This window comes from Berghia stephanieae, chromosome 3 (assembly GCF_034508935.2).
Source record: "Berghia stephanieae isolate SIO BIC M18660-M18661 chromosome 3, UCSD_Bste_1.3, whole genome shotgun sequence".
In the NCBI taxonomy this organism is placed as follows: Eukaryota; Metazoa; Mollusca; class Gastropoda; order Nudibranchia; family Aeolidiidae; genus Berghia; species Berghia stephanieae.
In genome coordinates this window covers 91,950,684-91,973,658 of record NC_088362.1, presented here as the reverse complement: position 1 = coordinate 91,973,658, position 22,975 = coordinate 91,950,684, and the positions used below count along the sequence as shown (strand labels likewise).

Sequence of the window (22,975 nt, the reverse complement as noted above, 5' to 3'; positions counted from 1 at the left end):
TCCCAAAAAGGAAATTTTTTGTACAGACGTGTTATAATTTACACATAAGATAAAAATACAATGGAAATAGGATGTATATATATAAAAAAGGAGCAGCTCTATAACCAGAGCTGCGCTTTATAATATGAATAATTTCAACACTGTAAAATAGTTAAAACTGTCACTATAAATTGAAAATTGAAAAGATTGCAAAACAAATAAATTAATAAATTAATATTTATATTTTTAAAAAGTAAAAATGAGAAATAATTATATAAAATGATTATTGCTTGTTGTTATAAAGCCTAATACTGGACGGCAGAAAAGATTTTCGGTGTCTCTCTGTTTTCGTTGAAATAGAGAAAGGGCGACCACTTCTTTCTGACATAATAATTGATGGTCTTAGTGGATGATACTGGTCATTTAATATTTTAGTTATTTTATTTATACAAAATTTCTCGTATAAAAGATCTACATCGTCAACATCATTTATATAGCGTTTAATGGATTTTTTAATATTTGAATTTATTTTGTTCCTTTCCACTGCTAAGCAATTGCCTCCCCAAGCTGTTATACAAAATGACAAAACACTTTCGATTACTGCTCTATAAAATAATGTGCAGAGGGTTTTATCTATTCTAAACTGAGAGAGTTTCGATAAAAAATATGTACGTCTGCACATCTTATGCCTAATTATTTTCAAGTGTTCATCCCACTTGAGCCTGTCATCAATCGTTACACCAAGGTATTTGTAGTGAGGAACTCGCTGGACGAATTGGTCCTTTAATTTTAACGGTTCTATCGGTTCCTTCACTCTCCTAAAGTCAATCACTAGCTCCTTTGTCTTGCTTATGTTAAGCTCTAGGTGGTGGGCATCACACCAAGACACAAATCTATAAATTTCTTGCCTATAAGCCACTTCGTTGCCATTTGTTATGAGGCCTTGAAGAGCGGTGTCATCTGCAAACTTTATTAAAGGTACACTCAGGTTTTGACTTCTACAGTCATTCGTGTATATTGTGAATAATACAGGGGACAATACACAACCTTGAGGAGCGCCAGTATTTGTAGTTATACAGGAAGATTTGTTTTGCCCTAATTGAACATATTGTGCTCTCTCCGTAAGAAATTCGAGCACCCAAGCAATTATATACTTGTTTAAATTCAGACTAGTCAATTTTTGAACAACCAACTGAGGTTGCATTGTATTGAACGCTGAAGAAAAATCTGCAAAAAGCAATCTGCAATAGCTCCTAGCGTGATCTAGATGCCTGAAGATGTTGTTTGTAAACAGCAAAATGGCATCCTCTACGCCACGTCCTGGTTTGTAAGCAAATTGATGACTATCACTCAATGGCATAAACTGATTCCTAATTTTAACAAGAACAAGTTTTTCTAAAGATTTCATGACTATTGAAGTCAGTGCAACAGGTCTGAGATCGTTCATAGTTTCAAGTTTTTCTTTTTTTGGAACAGGAATAATTTTCGAAGTTTTCCAAATTTCAGGGATTGAAACGCATTGGAGGGACCAGTTAAAAATATGTGTATAAATGGGGGAAAGCTGGTGGGCACATTCTTTTAATAGTTTTCCTTTCAATCCATCCGGCCCAGCAGCCTTCCTCTCGTTTAGTTTCGAAAATACGAATCTCGTTTCCTCTTCACTGACCTCAACAGCCATTTCATCTTCCAAAGCCCTGTCTAATTTATGTTTTTCATTTTCTATTTCCTCTTAGAATTCAACTCTCTCTTTTCTCAGAAGAGTATTTCTCGTATACTAATTCAATTGTTGAGAAAACCAAAATGGTGGTTGTATTTTATATATTTATTTAGTCGTGACCTTTGAATAAAAGTGTTTTGTTTTATTGGAGGAAATGCAATAGAAAATTACATTGTTTTGCAAAAATATTTAGTATGGCAATAAAAATACAGCGGTAATTACTTTAAGAATTTGAAGAAAAAAAAAGAACAAATTAATTTGTTAAAAAAAACAAAACAAAAACAAACAAAAAATCAAATAAGAAAACAATTTAAATAAATGAGTTTTGAGAAGCACTAAAGAAAACGAGAAAAAAATAAATTTAAATGGTTAAACAAATATATAAAAACAACACAAGTTAATACTAAATTGATATATTAGTAAATTAATAAATTAAATTCAATACTGGAATCTTCCCAATGTCATTACATCAATGGTACCAGCACAAGTAAGGCAATAAATTAGAAAAAGTACGTTTGCCAAAATCTGCATTTAGTTTATAAGGTGGGCTCATTTGAATTAGCCCGACCTAGTACTAGAGAGGCCAGACAGCAAACTCGGAGTTCAGCGTCAGGCGACGTGACGATGGGATGACGATGTGGGCGGAGTGGAGTGGTTGGGGAGAGGGGGGGGGGTGATAAAAAAAAGAACAGGAGCGTATCCTGGTTTATGTATTACGGGGTGCATGGTGATTCTCAATCTATCAAAAATACACACAAATTGATTTCAGTACGAAGTATCAAGTTTAAGTACTAACTTTTGAAATTATCTAATTTAAATTAGATTATTTCGGACCTGGTAATACAGCATATAACTTGAAAAAACAGGCTGGTATTTGCCCACCCTGCCCATTATTACCAGCCGTCCCTGGCCCTATATTTCGGTTCATCCAACGCGCATGCTCACTGCACTGATGCATGGCGCCAGAACTGAGGCTTTTAACGAAATCGGGTCGAACGAGACGCCGAACCCGAACCCGAACGGATATAGCCTTCTCACGTGACCATGAACGAGATCTGGATAGTGAAGACTCTCAAGCGGTATGCAGCATCGGATCTAAGGTCACGTGATAGAGGATAGCTTGGGTTGCTGTTGGCTTGTGTTAGGGGAGGGGCAAGGTCAGTGTCATTCAATAGTATATAATTGTGCACGTGGCGCTCTATACAGAGAGAAAATTATAAATTGATTACGGGCGAAGGTGGGGGGAGGGGGTAGGAGGGGGGGGGGGGTTGACCCACAAACGATCGAGGTGTTGGGCTTCGGGTAGACCATGATACGAAATCAAAGAGAAAAGGCCGCCGGTACTTGGATGGTGGAAATGGGTGGGGGGTGGGGGGGGGGGGGGGGGTAGTGACAATCAGCATGGGATGTATATATTAACATTAATAATATAGGCAATAGATGACCAGGGATGTGTATTGTTTTTATATGTTTGTGTGTGTGTGTTTGTGTGTGTGTGTGCGCGCGCGTGTGTGTGAAAGAGATTACACAAAAATACCTTTCTCGGGAGCTTCCAAATGATTACGTATACGATAAATTTGAAAACCACATTGTTGAATCAGCTTGCAAAAAGGAGAACATTTATCTTTGTTTCACAAAAATAGGTTTAGAAATAAAAAAAATTTCTAGTAGATTGATTTTGAAAAAAATATTGCTCAATTTTTTAAAATTTAATGATAGTTGCTTTATTTTCCGGTCGGTTTTCTTGATTTATATCTCATTTTTCAATTCTCAATGCGACGAGCACACTGATGTATCTCGTGTGATTCAAAAGCGTTGTTTGTTTTTTTAATATATATATATACTGAGAGTCCTCACTAATTAATTCCTGAGCGTTGATATGGTGACGCAACTATTACATACAAGACCTTGCAGTCGAGTCGGCAGGGCTTTTGGGTTACACAATCACTATTTACCCATCGCTCAGCGGTACTCTTTGATGTATACAACACTCATCGCCTTTACGCAAAGCCGCCTGCCCATAAATCAAGAGATGGTCTCCTAACTGTTCACAAGCGAATTGTCAAACGAGCTATCGATGATTGGATAAGAATCTCAAGATCTCATATAATAAGGTAAGTTTTGGAGAGGTGATATCCCCCCACCCGTCATCGGACAGAACTTTCATTGCGTTATATCATTTTAGCTCCCCCTCCTCTTTCTATTCCGGAGTGACGAGATTAGACGAGAGGACGCGAGAAAAAACTGATCACGTGACCGGTAAGTCGTTCGTTCGGCGTCCGTTCGGTGAGCAACTATAACTCTGTATTGTCTCGTCTTTCTTCATTCCTGTCATTTGAAATTCGGCTTGCTCGAATCTTACTGAGACAGGAAAAGTAGAAAACGGTAAGGGCTGCCTGAAGCCGGTGATCGTAAAATACTACCGAAAGAGTGAAAATGAAAGGCTTCGTATGGGAACAAAACAGACAATGGACGTTTCGGGTACAAACCCTTCATCAGCACAACAATACACAAATAAACGTGGAAAACAAATAAAATATAATGAAAAATAACTTGTATCGTCTGTACTCAATGGTGGTTGCAGTATGAATGAAATGTTAGCGTGGGTAGAGGATAGGGTGCCCCAGGGGGGTGATCTGACTGATAAGAAAAGGTCAGCGTCAGGGAACAGAACCTTCCAAAAAATAATGGAAGATAAAAGACATATATAAGTGGTAGTAGTAGTAGTAGTAGTAGTAGTATGTAGTAGTAGTAGTAGTAGTAGTAGTAGTAGTAGTAGTAGTAGTAGTAGTAGCAGTAGTGAGTGGTAGTAGTAGTAGTAGTAGTAGTAGTAGTAGTAGTAGTAGTAGTAGTAGTAGTAGTAGTAGTAGTAGAAGTAGTAGTAGTAGTAAGTAGTAGAAAGCTGTAGTGAAACAGTAGGGGGCGAGGTGAAAAAGTCACGGCGGAGGTGGGGTGGGGGGGGGGGGGGGGGTTGAATGAACGAAGGTCGAATCTTCGCGAAGGAAATACGAACGGTCGGGTGGCTGGCGATGGGATAGTAAAGTGGAATATAGATAGATAACTATGCGATTACGTGCTCTCTGTGTGGGATTGCTTACGTTGGTGAGACCGGAAAGAGGCTGGGTGACAGATTCGTGCAGCACTTGCGCGACATATCGAACTGTGCAGACACTTCAATCTGCCGGACTACTGCAATGTACAGCGTGTGTGTGTGTGTGTGTGTGTGTGTGTGTGTGTGTGTGTGTGTTTAGATTTCGCCATTCGGACACTTCCACCCGCCGACGTAGGGAAACTCACCTGATCAAGTCGTTGGGAACGCTGACTCCACGCGGACTCAACACCAGGATTGACCACCACTAACCTCCACTTCGTATCCCGCTGTGCAACCACCTCTTAGTCAATACTATCTTTGAGCCTTTTCGATGTCAACGTCACCCATATTCATAACCACTGCTGCCACTACAGCTACTGCTGCTGCTACTAATACTACTTCTACCACCACCGCCACTACTACTACTACTACTACTACTACTACTGTTCATACAACTACCCTCTCTCTCTCTCTCTCTCTCAATTTCCCCCTCTCTACCGGTCCGCCCCCCCCCCCTTTTTTTTCCCTTTTCTCCCCTCTTTCCTATCTATCTATAGATAGTATGCAGATGACGTCACTCATGCCTTTGTTATTGTTTTTGCCATCCGCGTCTGTGAGTTGTTCTCACTAAACTGTATTAACCAGACTATAAAAGTTCATGGTTACACAGAGTTCGTGTGTTGGTCCGTTATACTTCCGGATGGCAATGTTGTGAACTCCTTGGCCAAGCGCATTCTATCTATATTCCACTTTACTATCACATCGCCATCCGACCGTTCGTATTTCCTTCGCGAAGATTCGACCTTCGCTCATCCAACAACCCCCCCCCCCCCCCCCGCCCCACCTCCGCCGTGACTTTTTCATCTCGCCCCTCCAGTTTCACTACAGCTTTCTACTACTAACTACTACTACTACTACCACTACTACCACTACAACTACTACTGCCACTATTACTACCACTACTGCTACTGCTACTGCTACTACTACTACTACTACTACTACTACTACTACTACTACTACCACCACCACTAATATGTCTTTTATCTCCCACCCACGTCTTATAGTCGGTGTTACGATTTAAGAAGCCGTACTTTAAAACTGCGTTCACAAGTTCAGTTATTTTCAGTATATTCTTATAATAATAATAAATAAATAAAATAGAATTCCCTTTATTCATGGAAAATTTGTATCTAGGGTCTATACCAAGGGAAGGCTGGAATAACCTAGGCATCAGCCGCAGTTCAGCGCCCCAAGTCGAGCTAGGGCGAGGTGACTAGCTCAAGGTCACACAGGGCAGCGGCGGTTGATCGAACTCGGTACCTTTCGGGTACGAAGCAAAGACCGTACCGCTGAGCCACGCTGCCCAAAAATAGAATAATCTATTCGTTATCAAGTTTCTCCTCCTTTCCGTTATTTATTATCATTATCATTATTATTATTATTATTATTATTATTATTATTATTATTATTAATATTATTATTATTATTATTATTATTATTATTATTATTATTATTATTATTATTATTATTATTATTATTATTATTATTATTTTGCATGACAAAAAAAAAAAATTAAAAATCCTCATCAATAAAATGGACAAAGTATTATAAAAGAATCGTAAAAGGAAATATTATATAACACATTTTCCTCTATTTTTCTTTAAATTAAGCTATAACGAAAATATACGGGGGAAAAAACAATTTAAAAAAACAAAACAAAAAAAAAAAAAAAAAAAAAAAACAAAAAAAAAAACAACAACAACAAAACCCAAAGAAATAGAATGGACAACATAAAATAAAAAAGAATCTTATGGTGGCTTGAAATATGTAACGAGTCATATCGTTGCCCCAACGGCATCTAACGCGTTAGAAATCAAACTTATCTAAGTGACCAAGTGTTACTGTGTGCCATCGGAAAAGTTGGCCTGAGAGCCTGGGATTTTAATTGTTTTGTTTTTTTAATGGTATACTTTAGGAAGTGACGAATAAGTGTGAAGAGGTCTTTGCACTGACGAAAAGGTCCGATGTTCGTCAGTGCTGATCAATGGTGGGCAGTGGCACAGACCGAAGAGAGGTTGTCTGTGGGCGGTGGCACTTGTTGTTCAATACTGACCAATAGAAAAAAGTCCGCGAAATTAAAGGTGAGGCAAGAGAAAATCAGCTGATCGTTAAAATAGTAACAGAAAAGTGGAGGTGCTCGGCAATGAATGCAAGAAAGACATTTAAAACGCCGTAAAAATGTTTAAAAATCACTTAATGTTATAATTACCATCCATAACAACCTGTCAAATTCACATATGTAAGATGTCAAGCCAAAATTAATAATAAAATAATAAAGAACACGATTGACCGGTGGTCCGTTGACGACACATGCATACGAGTACCAGAAATATTTTGTAAACAATGTAACACAATATAATGTGTAAGTTTCAAAGCAAATGCAACCACAAATAACATCAAAGAACAATGTGGGACTACTGTTTTAATTTCATAAAACCAAACGTATATTTTCTGCCCCGATATTGAACGTGTAGTTAGTATGTATCGTACAAACAACATTCGTTTAGACAGGTAGTCGGGATTCTAGCGCCAGTTTTATTTGGGCAACCATGATTGGGATTTCACTCAATGCACTTATTATTATTAATTATTATTATTATTATTATTATTATTATTATTATTATTATTATTATTATTATTATTATTATTATAATATATAATAATAATAATAATAATAATAATAATAATAATAATAATAATAATAATAATAACAATAATAATAAACAATAATAATAATAATAATAATAATAATAATAATAATAATAATAATAATAATAATAATAATAAAATAATAATATAATAATAAGCAGTTGAAAGGATATAGTCTTTGGTGTATAAGTGCATATGTACAATATTTCTTATAATAAATGCTTCAAAACAAAACAAAACTAAAAAATAAAATAAAGAATAAATGAATAAAATATCTATTTGGGCATTTACTTACATTAATAGTCTTGAAAATCACAATCACAATCCATGAAAATTAAATATCCCAAAATCCGAAGAAGACATGAATTTAATCCAAAATCCAACACAGGAATGTATTTTAATAGGAGACAGATATCCTATTAAAACCATAGCATTACTTGCAAACAACAATACCCACTCTGCGTTTAACGGGCTTGTGGCCGTCACATTGTAAATTGTGGCCGCATTAGGGTAATCGGATAAAGAATCCATTCTAGAATTCAACTACAAACTGAAAAGCATGATAAATATCACTCTCTCAAATAATTTCCTTTGCTCAGGTTCACTCACACTCTCCTTTATTGCAAAACATTGATAAGTGAGATAAAGTTTGTATTTCAATTATAAACTTAATCACATAACCTAAATGATGGAGAATAAAAACAGCTAATTATATAAAAAAATTCACAGATCAAGTTATCTATTTGAACTCCGCATATTTAGCTTAATTACTCATTGACCATATATTTTTTAAAATGGCATTGTTTCATTTAAACAAGACCATGACGCTTATGCCTGGACCGGGTATTCACAAATTCTGCTTTTGTGTTCCACTTTTCGAATCGAATTAATCTCTATCTTATCCGTTTATTTGCAAATTTTCTGCACTTTATAAATAAGACCATAACGCTTATGTTTGGACCGGTTGTTCGCAAATTCTGCCTTTGTGTTCCACTGTTCGATTAGAATTAATCTCTATTTTTTCCGTTTATTGGCAAAGTTTCTGCACTTTATAAATAAGACCATAGCGCTTATGTCTGGACCGGGCATTCGCAAATTCTGCTTTTGTGTTCCACTTTTCGAATCAAATTAATATCTAGTCTATCCGTTTATTTGCAAAGTTTCTGCATTTTATTAATAAGACCATAACGCTTATGTCTGGACCGGGCATTCGCAAATTCTGCTTTTGTGTTCCACTTTTCGAATCGAATTAATCTCTATGTTATCCGTTTATTTGCAAAGTTTCTAGATTTTATAAATAAGACCATAACGCTTATGTCTGGACCGGGCATTCGCAAATTCTGCTTTTGTGTTCCACTTTTCGAATCGAATTAATCTCTATTTTATCCGTTTATTTGCAAAGATTCTGTACTTTATAAATAGGACTATGACGCTTATGTCTGGACTGGGTATTCGCAAATTTTCCTTTTGTGTTCCACTTTTCGAATCGAAATAACATCTAGTCTATCCGTTTATTTGCAAAGTTTCTGCACTTTATAAATAAGACCATAACGCTTATGTCTGGACCAGGCATTTGCAGATTCTGCTTTTGTGTTCCACTTTTCGAATCGAATGAATCTCTATCTTATCCGTTTATTTGCAAAGTTTCTGCACTTTATAAATAAGACCATAACGCTTATGTCTGGACCGGGCATTCGCAAATTCTGCTTTTGTGTTCCACTTTTCGAATCGAATGAATCTCTCTCTTGTCCGTTTATTTTCAAAGTTTCTAGATTTTATAAATAAGACCATAACACTTATGTCTGGACTGGGCATTCGCAAATTCTGCTTTGGTGTTCCACTTTTCGAATCGAATTAATCTCTATTTTATCCGTTTATTTGCAAAGATTCTGCACTTTATAAATAAGACCATGACGCTTATGTCTGGACCGGGTATTCGCAAATTCTCCTTTTGTGTTCCACTTTTCGAATCGAATTAATATCTAGTCTATCGGTTTATTTGCAAAGTTTCTGCATTTTATAAATAATAATAATTGTTCAAAATTTTACCTTACACCCGATATTACAAGTACAAGTGAGCCAGGTGAAGAAGATTGTCAAACAGTGTGACAGATGAAATAGGAAGAGAGAGAGAGAGGGAGGGAGAGAGAGAGAGAGAGAGAGAGAGAGAGAGAGAGGGAGAGAGAGAGAGTGAGAGAGAGAGAGAAGGCAAGAGAGAGAGAGAGAGAGAGAGGGTAAGAGAGAGAGAGAGAGATATTCGTTTTTTGTTCAAAATCTCTCTCTCTCTCTCTATCTCTCATTGCACACGGTTGTGCTATTTACTACTATTTATCAAGAACAGCCAAGCTGGCAACCCAGTCTCTGTATAAACTAAGCAAGATGGCAACAAGGACCTCGCTCCTTATCCAATGCCGAAGCTTTAGTTTGAGTCAAACGGTTTTGTTAAAAAAAACCACCCAAAATAAGTTCGTTTCGTAAGTGATGGAAGTTGAAGTCGGCTTATTATAAAATCGTTTTTATGGTCTGTTTGGATTACCCTTTTTAAATAGAAAAAGTGAATATAACATAAACTTGAAGAATAGGCAAGCTAAATGAAATTTAAATTGACTGATTAAATGAGTACGCGAGGCTGAGTTGCGAACGACTACTGGGTTCCGACATTCCGATCCCAGTGTCATTCATGTTCACCGTACCGTGTTACTGTCTACACACTACACTGCATTGTTAGTGACTGGTCATGTCTTTTTTGTTTGTATGTTTTACGCAAGCTTAATAAAAATTAAATTGACTGATTAAATGAATACGTGAGGCAGAGTTGCGAACGACTCATGGGTTCAGACATTCCGATCCCAGTGTCAGTCATGTTCACCATACTGTGTTACTGTCTACACACTACACGGCATTGTTAGTGACTGGTCATGCCTGTTTTGTTTGTATGTTTCTTTTAATATGGGTCAATTTACAAAGAATAATAATAGAAATGTTCAAAACAAAAACTAGATTCACTATTACGTGCCTGTAATGAAGTGCTTTCCACAAACCGTGAGCGAGAATGATGGTGGAGGTAATGGCAACCATGTGGGTTTGTTATTGTTTCCTACCTCCGTCAACCCGCGCATCCAGTTGCGCACCCACGCTGATTCTAACCAATTGGTCAGTACTGACCTCCAGGCACTGGCGTCTGTTCGTCAGTACTGACCCGCATGTGCTAGCGCCTGGGAGTCAGTACTGACCAATAGCCCTAGCCTTAATTTAGTCCATGGCCGACTAGAGTTACGTCAGGGCTTAGTCTCATCAACAATATGATGTCTCGAGATTTTGAAATCGCTATATATGTCTTTTATATGAAAGAAATAAGCTTGCCTCTTTTGAAATTCTTAAACAGGAGATTAAATTGCTTACATTGCATTACATATGCTTAATCACTTTAAGTAAAAAGTGCAAAGTTAACACATTTACTCACAGGTGTATAAATCTATGCATTGACCTTACACACTAGAAGTCGACTCGATTCTGAGTATTTGTACCTATACGGGGCGGAGAGAGTTGTTGAATGTGGCAGCCATTGTTGGTGTTTAGGCTAAAGAATTTTGATAATCTTTGCTTCAATGTGTCCAAATCGGTTATGTTCATCCATGATTCTGGAAAAGCGTTCCGGTCTTTGATAGTCAGTGCGGGGTGCAAATGAATAATTGAAGATGTTTGAGTTTGCAGATCAGTATTTTAGTCTTTTTGAGTTGTGTATTCTTTAAATGCGTGAAATTCGTTGTATGTCTAGTTGTTCTGCCATATATCTCAGCCAGAACGGATACACATCTTAAATGTTACATAAGACACATTACATCAAAGAACCGAACAATGAGAACATAATAGTGGAGTGAAGATTTACAATGAACAATGTATCATCTCTCAAATATCAAATTGAGCCCGTGTAAAAGTAAAAGGCTTTTCACTCACATTCTCTCACCAAACTCAGGTGTAAAATGAGTACCTGGTCGTTAACAGTACCCTCTGTCGGATAAAAAAGTGTCCCAGGCGCCATATCTCGTCTTCCATGTTCATTTTTGCTGTTGCTTAGGACCCTTTGTAAAGCGATTTGGGCACGTTTAGTGGATACTCCGCTATATAATTAAAGTTTGGGATAATAGAAAAATGATCCCATCCCAAACAGGACTCAAAGATCACGTGGAAAAGACAAATAGATAGATAAGGATAGACTGATAAGTGACACAGCAAGTAGTCCATTAGAAATATTAAAAAAAAAAAAAAAACAACCCCCCCCCTAAAAAATAACAAAAAACAAACAAACAAAAAAATAATTTTAAAAGACGACAAAAAAATAAACATAAAACAACCTTGTGAAGATTCTTTAATGAATTAAAATATATTTAGAAACATAGCATCTATGTAATATTGTCATGTAAAATGATTTCAAATTGTACAGTGCCCACATAAATAACAAAAACAAAAGGTGGAAATAGAAAGGCCTCTGATTCTGATAGAAACAGCCTTCAGGCAGCACCGCCGCTCTTTAATATGTATACACTCCCAGGGCCCGTTTTCATGAATAAGGACTAGATTTAGTAATTTACTCGTGTAGGAAATGACTAGCTCGTCTTAAGCCCAAGCGAAGCAAGTGTCTGATTTCATGAACGCTTTCTAGCCTCAGACTAGCTAGTCTCTTGCCTAGAAGTGGGCGTTGTAAGGACGGTGACTAATTCAGCTATTTTGTACGGGTAACATTAACATCACCTCTCTACTACACGAAGGCAGGTAAGATACACACGCCTTCATACTTACAACGCAAAAGATTTCCAAAGAGGAAATTAGCAACACACGTGATATTGACTGTCAACTGTTATAGACTGCAATGAATGTCCAATTCTATATCAGGCCAATGGCAGTTTCATTGAGACGACGAGCACCAACAAATAATTACACAAAAGAGAAAGTGTGTTCTGATTAATCAAATTATTTCAGTAAATTGCAATGTCAACAGAGTATGTGTGTACTTTTGACGATCTGCACTTATTTTATAGTTTGTTAAAGCCAGTGTCAATGGCAACAGGACACTTTTTGCCTCTGTCATTCATAACCGACATATTTTTTTTTTCCGAATCGAAACGCACTCAATCTAAAAATAGCCGCTGTCTTGTTGACGCTATGACGTCTCCTAGTACTAGTAATTAGACAGACTAAAGCATGAAGTCTGGCCTCGGTAAATGTCTAAAACTTGGCCACACTTAGTCCGAAGGTGTCGTGATTTTAGTCAGCTCACATGAAATCTTATTTTTTCAAGTCATTGACTCAAGTCAGAGACTAAGCGCTAGTCTGCGTTCATGAAAATGGCCACAGGTCTGTTGAAGCACGTGCGAACTTAACATGGGATTGAATATGACAAAACAATCATAGAGAAAGCAGCACAACGAGAAAAAAAAGGATACCACCTCGCTTTCAACTCAAGAAACGAAAGCAGCTGCCTTGGTTCAACCAAAAATCCATCAGACTCAGACCTTTGGGAAGATGACCAAGCATAACGTTGTTGGGCGTGTCTTCTCTCAGGCAATGGTCTGCACATCGCACTCTTATTTATTCAAGGGTCTCACCACGCCCCTTGTTTCCGCGTCTTGAAAACCTCGGAATAACAACACAATTTTAAGGTCCCTGGCAGCAGCTTCTAATGGTTCTCACATTACTATGTTATGACGAACTATCCAGGATGCAAACTCATTACCGCAGCTTCGCCACAACGAACTGTTCAACTAGATGCTCCAAACCAACTTCCATTCGTATATGCAGCTCTGTTCCAAGTCAGGGAAGCTACGTACAAGGGTTTCAGTCACTTGTTATGGCTCTCACCGCGTCCATTATGCGCTTGAGAGGGGTATCCCCATTCTCTCTCTCTTTAATCTTATTAAGCCAGATGTTTGTAATTGTCTCCCACCGGGCATTGGGGGAGGGGGGAGGGAACTTGATTGCTGCCATTTTCGGGCCCCATTCTCTAGGCGTTGTTGCCGGTGTTCCCGACACAATGTGCATGGAGTTGTGAAGTTTTACATCGACCTTCTCAACGTTCTTACTTCTACCCCACATTAGAGCGCAATACTCTGCAGTGGAATAGCATAGTGCCAGGGCGAACATCCTCATGAGCGATAGACTAGCACCCCAAGTTGATCCTGCCTGCTTCCTCAGATGACTGTTGCATTTCTCTATCTCCCAGGCAACTCCTTTGAGATGCACTCGATAGGTAAGTCTGCAGTCCAGCGTAACCCCCAGGTATTTCTGATTTGACTCGTATCACACAGCCGTTTAAATAGGGCCCAAACTTTCAGTTTAGTTACTTCTTCCCTCACTGGCTACCGTCAAGTAATGTAAACAATCCACCGTCAACCACAGTGATAACAGCTGTCAAGACGGGGTGCACTGGCAATAAATTATGTCTGCAGGTAAATCTCATCGTTTTGAATTTCTCTCAGGCAGAGAGTAGTAGAAATTTCATCAAAATGCTCAATTTTCTCAGCCTATTGTAGACGCAGCATCTTTTTCATAATTTTCAAACATATATGGATTCAAAGACCAGCTTTTCCTCTACAAGACGCAATTATTTTTGTTTACATCATTAAATGATAAGTTTGTGTTTTGCTCTTTTGAATAATCAGAGTTTTTTATGAAATAAATATTAAAATTATAAGTTTAGGAAATATTTAAAAATTCAAAATACCAAACCAACACTTTATACCATCAAGGGTGAGGGATCAGAGAAAAGTAGATAAAATTATCTTTCATATGATATATACTTTATTATGTAGATTCAGGGATTTAAGAATAGAGGGTGTGGAAAGGAATCTCAATAATTATTTTTGTTACCAACAAAGAGGAGAATATTTCATGATATTTTAGAAATCCAATAATAAAACTAGATAGTGATGATAAGAGACATTTATTTAGTTTGATTCCATTGAATTTAAGCGGAAATTTTAGAGATTTCTTAAATTTACTTATTTAAGTTCTGTTCAGGTTATGGAGAGACACACTGAAGACGGTCATCACACCAGTACAAATGAAATATGTCGAATTTGTTGTGAAAGAGTACAGAGCCGTGCTGAGAGGATTAAAACACTCTAGACGTTATCAACAATTGACTATAAATATAAATGTGAAATTCTGACATATTTAAATATTTCAATTTGTGAGAAATGTATCTCACTGGTACATAATTTAGAGAAATGCGATGCATTGGTTCAATGAGAAAACTCTGAACAAGAAACAATACTTAATGAGGTGAATATGATCCTAATCTTTCACCAGTGATGTGCTATATATGCAGTCTATATGGCACACAAATTAAAAGAGGTGCAAGTCAAGTAGATAAAAAAAAGTAATGGACATGGATATCTCAAAAATAAGGTTATGAAAATTATAAGAACTCTTTAAGATTTTCTTAGTGGTTTTGATTGTCTTTAAATGAATGTCCTTATATTACAATTTTTAATGGAATTCTTATAATTCGTTGATTCTGGGATAAATAAAAGTGAATCACATTTGACTATGTTTCTGGTTTATTAAAAAAAATGTCTATTAAGACAATGCTGTGATTGGATTTCAGTTTTACCTTACTCAAAATCCTTACTTTTACGTACAGGTGAATTGATATCTCAAAAACGCCTCAATCTACTAGTATAAAATTTATATGTCTACATTCTACAGATATTCAACATCATTTCCATTACTTTTGTTTTAAAATCTTAAGTGTTGAACATGTTAAAATATTCTCTTAAAAATTTTAATTCACTTAAATTTATGTATCAATTTCATGGGTTATTCCTCTTGCTTTTTAACAACATCATAATAATGATTAAATAATCAATGAAAACTCTGTTAATAAACTGTTTGGTAGTATAAAAATATTTTCGATACACTTAATAACGGCAACACTACATTAGTTTGAAATTCAGAAAAAATCGATCAAAACTGCGAAAAAAATTGTTTCCCTCTCTCAGTGTAAAGCTATGACTCATCATCACTAGACTGGCTAGATTTACCTGGCGAACTAAACTGAAAGCAATAAACGCCTGTGATCAGGGAAGCTGGTCCCCGACGAGAATGCTCAGTTTACGGGTGCACCAGCCAGTGGTCACGGTTTTGGAAGTGTTCATCTTCAGGTACCACTTGTCAAAGTAGATTTTGAGTCTGGTGATGTCCTCACTGAGTACGCTCTCGAGATAGTTCCACCCTTTACTTTGAGTAACGAGCACTCACGTATCCAAGCCTCATGGAGGAAGTATTTGACATGTCGCTAATGTAGATATTAAATAACATTGGTGACAAAACAGATCTCTGAGGGACTCCATTCCTCAATTTCCTGATTTTGCTCGTAGTCTCTCCCAATGCAACGTGGAATTGTCTTTCCCCTAAGATTTAAGAGGACAACATCATGGTCTTTTTGCACCTAATGATTTTTGCAATTTTGAGCAGTAACTCTACGTACCAGACCGTATTGCACGCCGCTGATAGGTCTATAAATACGGCACCAGTTTTTTCCTTTCGAACCCTTCTTCAATAGTCCTGCAAGGGCAATGACCTGCTCTGTGGTGCACCTCCCTTCTCTGAAGCCCACCTGCTCGGGTGGCAAAGGCAACGTCTAGGATCGGCCCCCATCGGTTCAGTAGTACACGCTCCAAAAGTTTGTACAAGCAGATCAGAAGTGATATGGGTCTGTAACTGTCAGGCTCCTTCACTGGTTTCCCTGGATTCAGGATTACAACTATCTTGGCATGCTTCCACACTTGTGGAAACTTTCCTTTAGCAAGGACGTCAGACATAACCTCTGCCAGCCAAGCCCGAGCCCTGGGGCCCAGATACGTCACCATATCGGGATATATGCTATCTATCCCTGCTGCTTTACATCCCTAATGGCTGCATCCACTTCTCAGGGACTGAACGGGGATGTCCAAGACGACTAAATGTCATCACTTACACCAGAACGATGGCAATGGCCTCACTTCTTCAATTCCGATGGGGGATGGGGGATGGGGACGATGTGGTCGTGTTACACGATGCCTTGGGTAAAGGAGAACACAACTTGCGAGTCCCATCGCCAATGCCGAGCTGCAAGACAGTAATCAGTCACGAAATCTCATTGTCAATTCATTTACATGATAGTCTCTAAATCATCCATCAAGAAAAGTAAATGTTTAACTCTTGAGACCAAAGCTATGTTGCTAAAAAAAGAGGTTAATAAAAAAATCCAAACAAAACAGAACTTTGTCAGTCACATGACATCGCATCCAGTACCTTACACACCATCCTGAAAGATAGGGAAACCATCATGGCGGCGCATACGAGTGGACGATTCCAGCAAGAAAGAAAAAAATAAGAAAGCCCGACTTTTAAGACGTTGATCGCAGCTTGTTTCTGCATCAATCCGGTTCAAACTTCCAACCCTACAGCACCTTGCATATTCCAGATCTTACTCTATCTGACTATTTCTGGTTTCCCCCCAGCTCAAGAAGTATCTGAAAGGAAATCACCAGGATTCTTCCTTGCACCAGCTAGTTCAGCATTAGCAGCTCTGCGTTGATCGTGATGGCGATTAAGTGGAAAAATAAATGGTAGGATTCATAGCTGAGATTCTAAGCTTTCTTTTCATGTGTAACGTTGCATGTGCTGTTGAAAACAAAATACAGTTCACTCCACTTGTAGCGAAGTCGGTTGTAGCGATCTTCGGAAGTAAAGATCTTTTTCTGTAGAACAGGCACCCATGTCACACAAACTCAATAAAATACAAACGGTTGTAATGACTTCGCTACATCCGTCGTGACGGTTATAGTGATGCGTATTCTTATCCCCGACCATAATACTTTATAGTAAAAATACAACGGTTGTAACAATGTCACTGCTTCTCTCACTTCGCCAAGCGCCTGTGTCAATACAACACATACAATACACTTTGTGTGTGTAACGTACCACTGATATAATATGTGCTGCTTGTCTTGCGTGTTGCGTCAGAGTAGAGCGAAACAAACTCTCACTCTATTCTTTCACTAGATATATACCTCTCTCACTTTGCCAAGTTCCTTTGTGTGCTGTCTCGCGTGTGTTGTAGTCTAGTGAACAGTGTATTAAGTGTGTTGCCTCAACCACAGACTACAACTACAACTCGACTTAATGGCGACAGGAGGAAAACGCGTTGTGCTTTCTTTGAAGAGAAAAATAGAACTGATCGGTGCAATTGAGAACGGAAAAAAGCAAAAGAATGCCGCATCTGAGTTTGGAGTATCTGGAATAATGAAATTGAAAGAGCGCTACAAGGAGGAGTTCTTTTAAAAAAAGACAAAAAATAAATAAATAAAAAATAAAATATAAAAAAAAAAAACAAAAAAAAAAAAAAACCTAATATTTGTCAACAGTGGTCACGACTAATTTTTGTCAGGATAAGGGCAGTAACTCAACAACGAAGTTGAATAGTCGGAATTATTTCCCATGAATTTTCTTCCAATGGCTGTAGCGAACTTCGGATGTAGCGATCTTTTTTCTGGTCCCCCGACGACATCGCTACAAGCGTAGTCGACTGTAGTTATCACAAGACGGTACTCGGATATCAGCCTGCCCTAATAAAACTTTTGTTTGTTTGTTTGTTTGTTTGTTTGTTGCTTTAGGTCTCTTCCAACACAATTGAGGTTATATGAGAGACCGCTGAAACAAAAAAAACAAGCAATCTAACAAAAATAGTACAAATGTAAATCAAAATCATAACCTAAAGATATCATAAGCTAAATTATAAATAACCAAGAACAAACAGGCAGAAGATTTACAGGAAAAAAAATATCCCCTGTCAAAAATACAATCACAAACCAAAGAAGCAGGATAGGCTAGTAAAGAGAAGAAGAAACGACATCACTATCGGATCGTACACCCATGCGAACATCATAGGTATATGATTCAAGGGTGATGCTCCCATCCAACCACCCGCTAATAAAACTTTAAATTATTATCAAACGACCCATTTCATCACATAATATCATTTGCTTTTTTACAAACATTTACAATTCAAGTAAAGGCCAATAAAAAAAGAAAAGAAAAAAAAAAAAAGGAAAGAGAGCAATATTTATCAACCAGTCTACTTCAGTGTTGTTTGATTATTGTTGTTACAGTATCTTTCTCAACAAAAAAGCGAGCCCCATTCTTCTTAATACAAGATACACCAAGAAACTACAGTCAAATATTTCTCTATCTCACATATGTGTCATGGTCGGTTCTGTGACAAGACAGTCAAAATTTGTTATTCTACGAGTTCTATCAGATGGTGCCATCATTGTCTTAATGTCATCACATGGTGCTTATGGCAATGAACATGGTGTAGAAGACAATGAACATTGTGTTGATGACAACAAACATGGTGTTGACAATGAACAAAGTGTGGATGACAATGTACATGCTGATGATGACAATGTATATGGTGTTGATGAAAATGTTCAGTTCAACGTCTTTATCTGCAAAAGGCTCAAATTTGTTTTTGTAGGTAATATCTAGGATTTCTAGTGGGAGAGTGTCCATTGATGGTACTTGGGAAGAAACTGTTTTTATATGTTAGTTCTGCGTGTTGGAAGCGTGAAATTACTGCTATGACAATTTCTTGTGAATGCAAAGTGCTGTTTTGTGAAATATGTGAAATACTGTGGTAGAGTTATGCTGTTTTGTTGGAATGCACTGTTCTGTGGAGAAGTTAAGGGCGTTTTTCTTTCCACCTACTCTCCAGTGTTTGCCACTGCAACAATTTCAGGGCCTCAGTAATGCATCCTGGTTTGGGTAAGTAATTGTTGGTGACAAACCTCGAAGCTGACCTTTGAACTTGTTCGATTTTCTTGATGTGGCCTTGCTGATAAGGATCCCACAATGTGCACACGTATTCCAATACTGGTCCGACTAAAGAATTGTATACCTGTTCTTTCACCTTTGAGGGGCACTAGTACAGGTTCTGCTTCAGGAAGCCAAGGGTACGATTTGCTTTTGCCACAATATTATCAATATGTTGGTCCCATTTCAGTGATTTGTATAACTGACAACCTATTTGGAAGTAGTAATGTATATGATGTTGATGACAATATATAAGATGGTGTTGGTGACAATGAACATGGTGTTAGTGACTATGTGCATGGTGGTGATGGCAATGTGTGCTGTTGTTCACAGCGTTGTGTTAGTATCAAAGTCTGATTGAGCATATAAACTGGTACATCATTGGATACAACTGGAGGAGGCAACTCTTGCTCTAAGAAGTTTGTTGTTGGAAGTGGTGAAGCTTTCTTATGAACGTCATCATGTGTTTTAATGTGTGACTTGAGATTTCTTTTATCATTATAGCCTTTCCCACAAATATTGCATATAAATCTTCTCACAGATGAATGTGTCCACATGTGTGTTTCCAATGTAACTTTTTGACCAAATCCGCGATGGCATATGTCACATTTAAAGGGCTTTTCACCAGAGTGATTTCGCATGTGTCTATTCATGTTTGCTGGATTATTAAATTCTCTGTCACACACACTGCACTTAAATACCTTGCCATAATGAACAATTTGATGAAGCCGCAAAGCTGATCTACGGGCAAACTCTTTATCACATTGATCGCATTTATGTGGTTTTAAACCAGTGTGAGTCCTTTCATGAAGCTCAACTTGAACTTTGTTTAAAAATCGTTTTTGGCAATAAGCACACTGGAAGGGTCGTTCACCTGTATGAAGTTTGACATGATTCTCCAATCTGTACTGGTGCAGGAATTGTTTGTGACAATATGTACATTCATGTAGCTTAGGGTTTTGTCGAATGTCCTTGGAGTGTACTATAATACTGTGGCTATGTAGACGTCCGAGGGTGGTGAAGGAGTTATCACACAAACGACATTTGAACACTTTTTCATGTGTGTGGTGGGTGCGAATGTGAACTTTAAGAATATCACTCTGATTAAATGCTTTGTCGCAATGTGGACATTTCCATGGTCTTTCTCCAGTGTGAATTTTCTCATGTCTTCTCAAATTGCCACGGCAAGTGAAAGATTTGTTGCACACATTGCAAACATGAGGTCTTTCTCCACTGTGTGATCGTGTATGCATATCTAAACCATAACGTCGGCCAAAACACATACCACAATATGTACACTGAAACTTTTTTTCGCGCGAATGTAATTTCATATGGGCCTTAAGACTTGCTTTGATGATGAAATCTTTCCCACATATGTTGCAATTGTAGGAAAGATTAGCATCCTTTTCCTTATGAAGTCTCATATGAGAAAGCAATGTATCTCTACATTTCATAATCTTTCCACATCTTTCACACATGCAAGACCCTTTCAAAGGATTCTGATCAATCAATTTGATTTCCTCCCTTCCATTAAATTTCTCTGTTGTTGGAGATCTTTGATTCAAACTGACCTCACATTGTTCCAAGGAAATGTCATCGTCCTGTTGATTTTCTAATTTTCTTTTCAAACTATTGTTTCCATGTTTTCTTGATTTCTTTTTCTTCGATGAAAATTCTATTGAAAAAAAAAAAGATTATAAAAAAACTTATTTTGATCTTTGTTTTTATGATTGTTATTCTATGCGTGACAGTTTAGTTAAATTCTAATTTAGAGCTTAAGACTAAAATAAAAATATTGAGAAAATTTGCGAAACTATAATTTGAATAATGAAGACACAACAAACACACTTTTAAAAAATATTGCTCAGCAGCCAGAAAGAATAGTTGTTTTTTTTTGTTCCTCTCATTGTACTTGATTCATTGCTCTAAATGTCTGCAATAGATGCTATGATAAAGCAATAAGTACAGTGTAAATGTGTGCGTTCCTGAGATAATCAGTTGCATGGTGAAAATTTTTGTTTTGCGTTTCTTTTTGTTTTTTGTTTTTTTGAATTTTTCGAAAGCCCAATGTCTCATGTGCATTTTAATCTTTATTTGAAGCAAATCGGGTGATTTTTCATGAAGCTATGGTCATATGCATGGGTTAGGGTGTGAAACCCTAATTTTGAGAAAATGGCTTCCAAAGTTGACAAGAGTTGATATTAAGTATAATAATTATCTTAATAAAAAAAAATAAAATATAATATTTAGGAGAAGAATTCAATTAAAATATTTCATCAATAGGTAGAAAAATGTTTGATTTAAATTTAACGATTTTTTATGAGAACTCATTTTCCATAAAAATTGACCTCTTGACTAAATTGTCAATATCTCTGTTCAAAGCTTTTCACCATGCGACTGATTATCTCAGGGACGCACACAATATTCAATGATATCAGACCTGCTACTGTAAACATTTAAATCTGTGTTCTTGGACAAACTGTACAGAGGAAACAGGTAGTCTGAAAACGATTTTTCCTCTTTGTTTATCATATAGCAGGTAGACATTGGCTAACACGTACAGCTGACATCTATGCAGAGAATGAGGTGCACATAGTCGGGAGATTTCCTACCCTAGTTCTTACTCAAGTTAATGGCATTAAAATGTCACCAGCAATAAACCATTTGTCCTTTATTTACTTAAAAGTTGTCACTTGCATAACTTTAAAAAGGAGGAACATTCACAGACAATTCAAGACTGCAAAATTATATAAACATGTCTTGAAATATGAAAGTAGATATCATAATTTTTTATCAAAAACACACACATAAGGAAAAAGATATAAGGACAAAATATTCTCAATTTTTCCTTTGCCTACTTATCTTACCAGACATGCCACATGGTAAGAAAAGAATAAAAATCACAAGAGAAATTCAGGATCAACTACCTATTAATCACGTCTGTATCGTTTTGTGGTCTTAAAGTTATGTCATTTTAAAACAAGTAGCATTTTCCTTAAATTTCAAATATCTGCTGTTCTGTAAAATTGGAAACATAGCACCATCTCGCAACATATTCATAGAAAGAAAATTATTTAGCATTTATTGGAGAATAATGCGATCTGGCGGGAAGGAAATTTATTTGCTTTCAAAAATGAAGACAAAAAAACCTCAATAAAATCACAACAGTACAAGAAGAAGATGATCTCACAGGTAGAATTTTCCTAGAGTCCTATCATTGGTAAATGCACCTTGGCCCACCAAGCTGTCTTCATTGGGCCTTGCATGGTTTATCTCAATGCTGATAGACTAGTTTACATGTCCTTGTTTCTATAGCATTATAAGTAATACCTAATTGCTTGCTACCCTTACTAGGACGCTAATCTATTACAAAGTATTTTCTGCCAGATCTAAAATACCTAGCTGGCCAATCACCACCTAGTGGACAGGAGATCAGGAAAAATCTCGACATGGATTCATACCAGATCAATCCCTTTGCTTGTGAGGTGAGAGCTCTACCCAACTGACCTCAAAGAAGTCATCTCAATTTATTTATTTATGAAGAAGTATATGTTTTCTAACCAGAATAAAGAAAAAGTTGTCATGTGTTTAAGAAAAATTCTATTTAAAAACAAACAAAAATG

General features: G+C 37.0%; 1 protein-coding gene across 3 annotated transcripts in view; it reads right to left on the bottom strand.

Moving 5' to 3' along the window:
• Nucleotides 1-22,975, bottom strand: part of LOC144968826 (uncharacterized) — a 240,103-nt gene that overhangs the window by 195,882 nt on the left and 21,246 nt on the right. For 2 of the 3 annotated variants that reach the window (XR_013644658.1, XR_013644659.1), the window contains one exon: nucleotides 18,117-21,027. Coding sequence is in view for 1 of the 3 variants with exons in the window: in XM_078907547.1 (XP_078763673.1) it covers nucleotides 19,643-21,027 (1,385 nt within the window). In the remaining 2 variants the exon portion in view is untranslated. Of the gene's footprint in view, nucleotides 1-11,869; nucleotides 21,028-22,975 lie in introns of those variants that run through there. The other variant, XM_078907547.1, reaches the window with a different exon arrangement.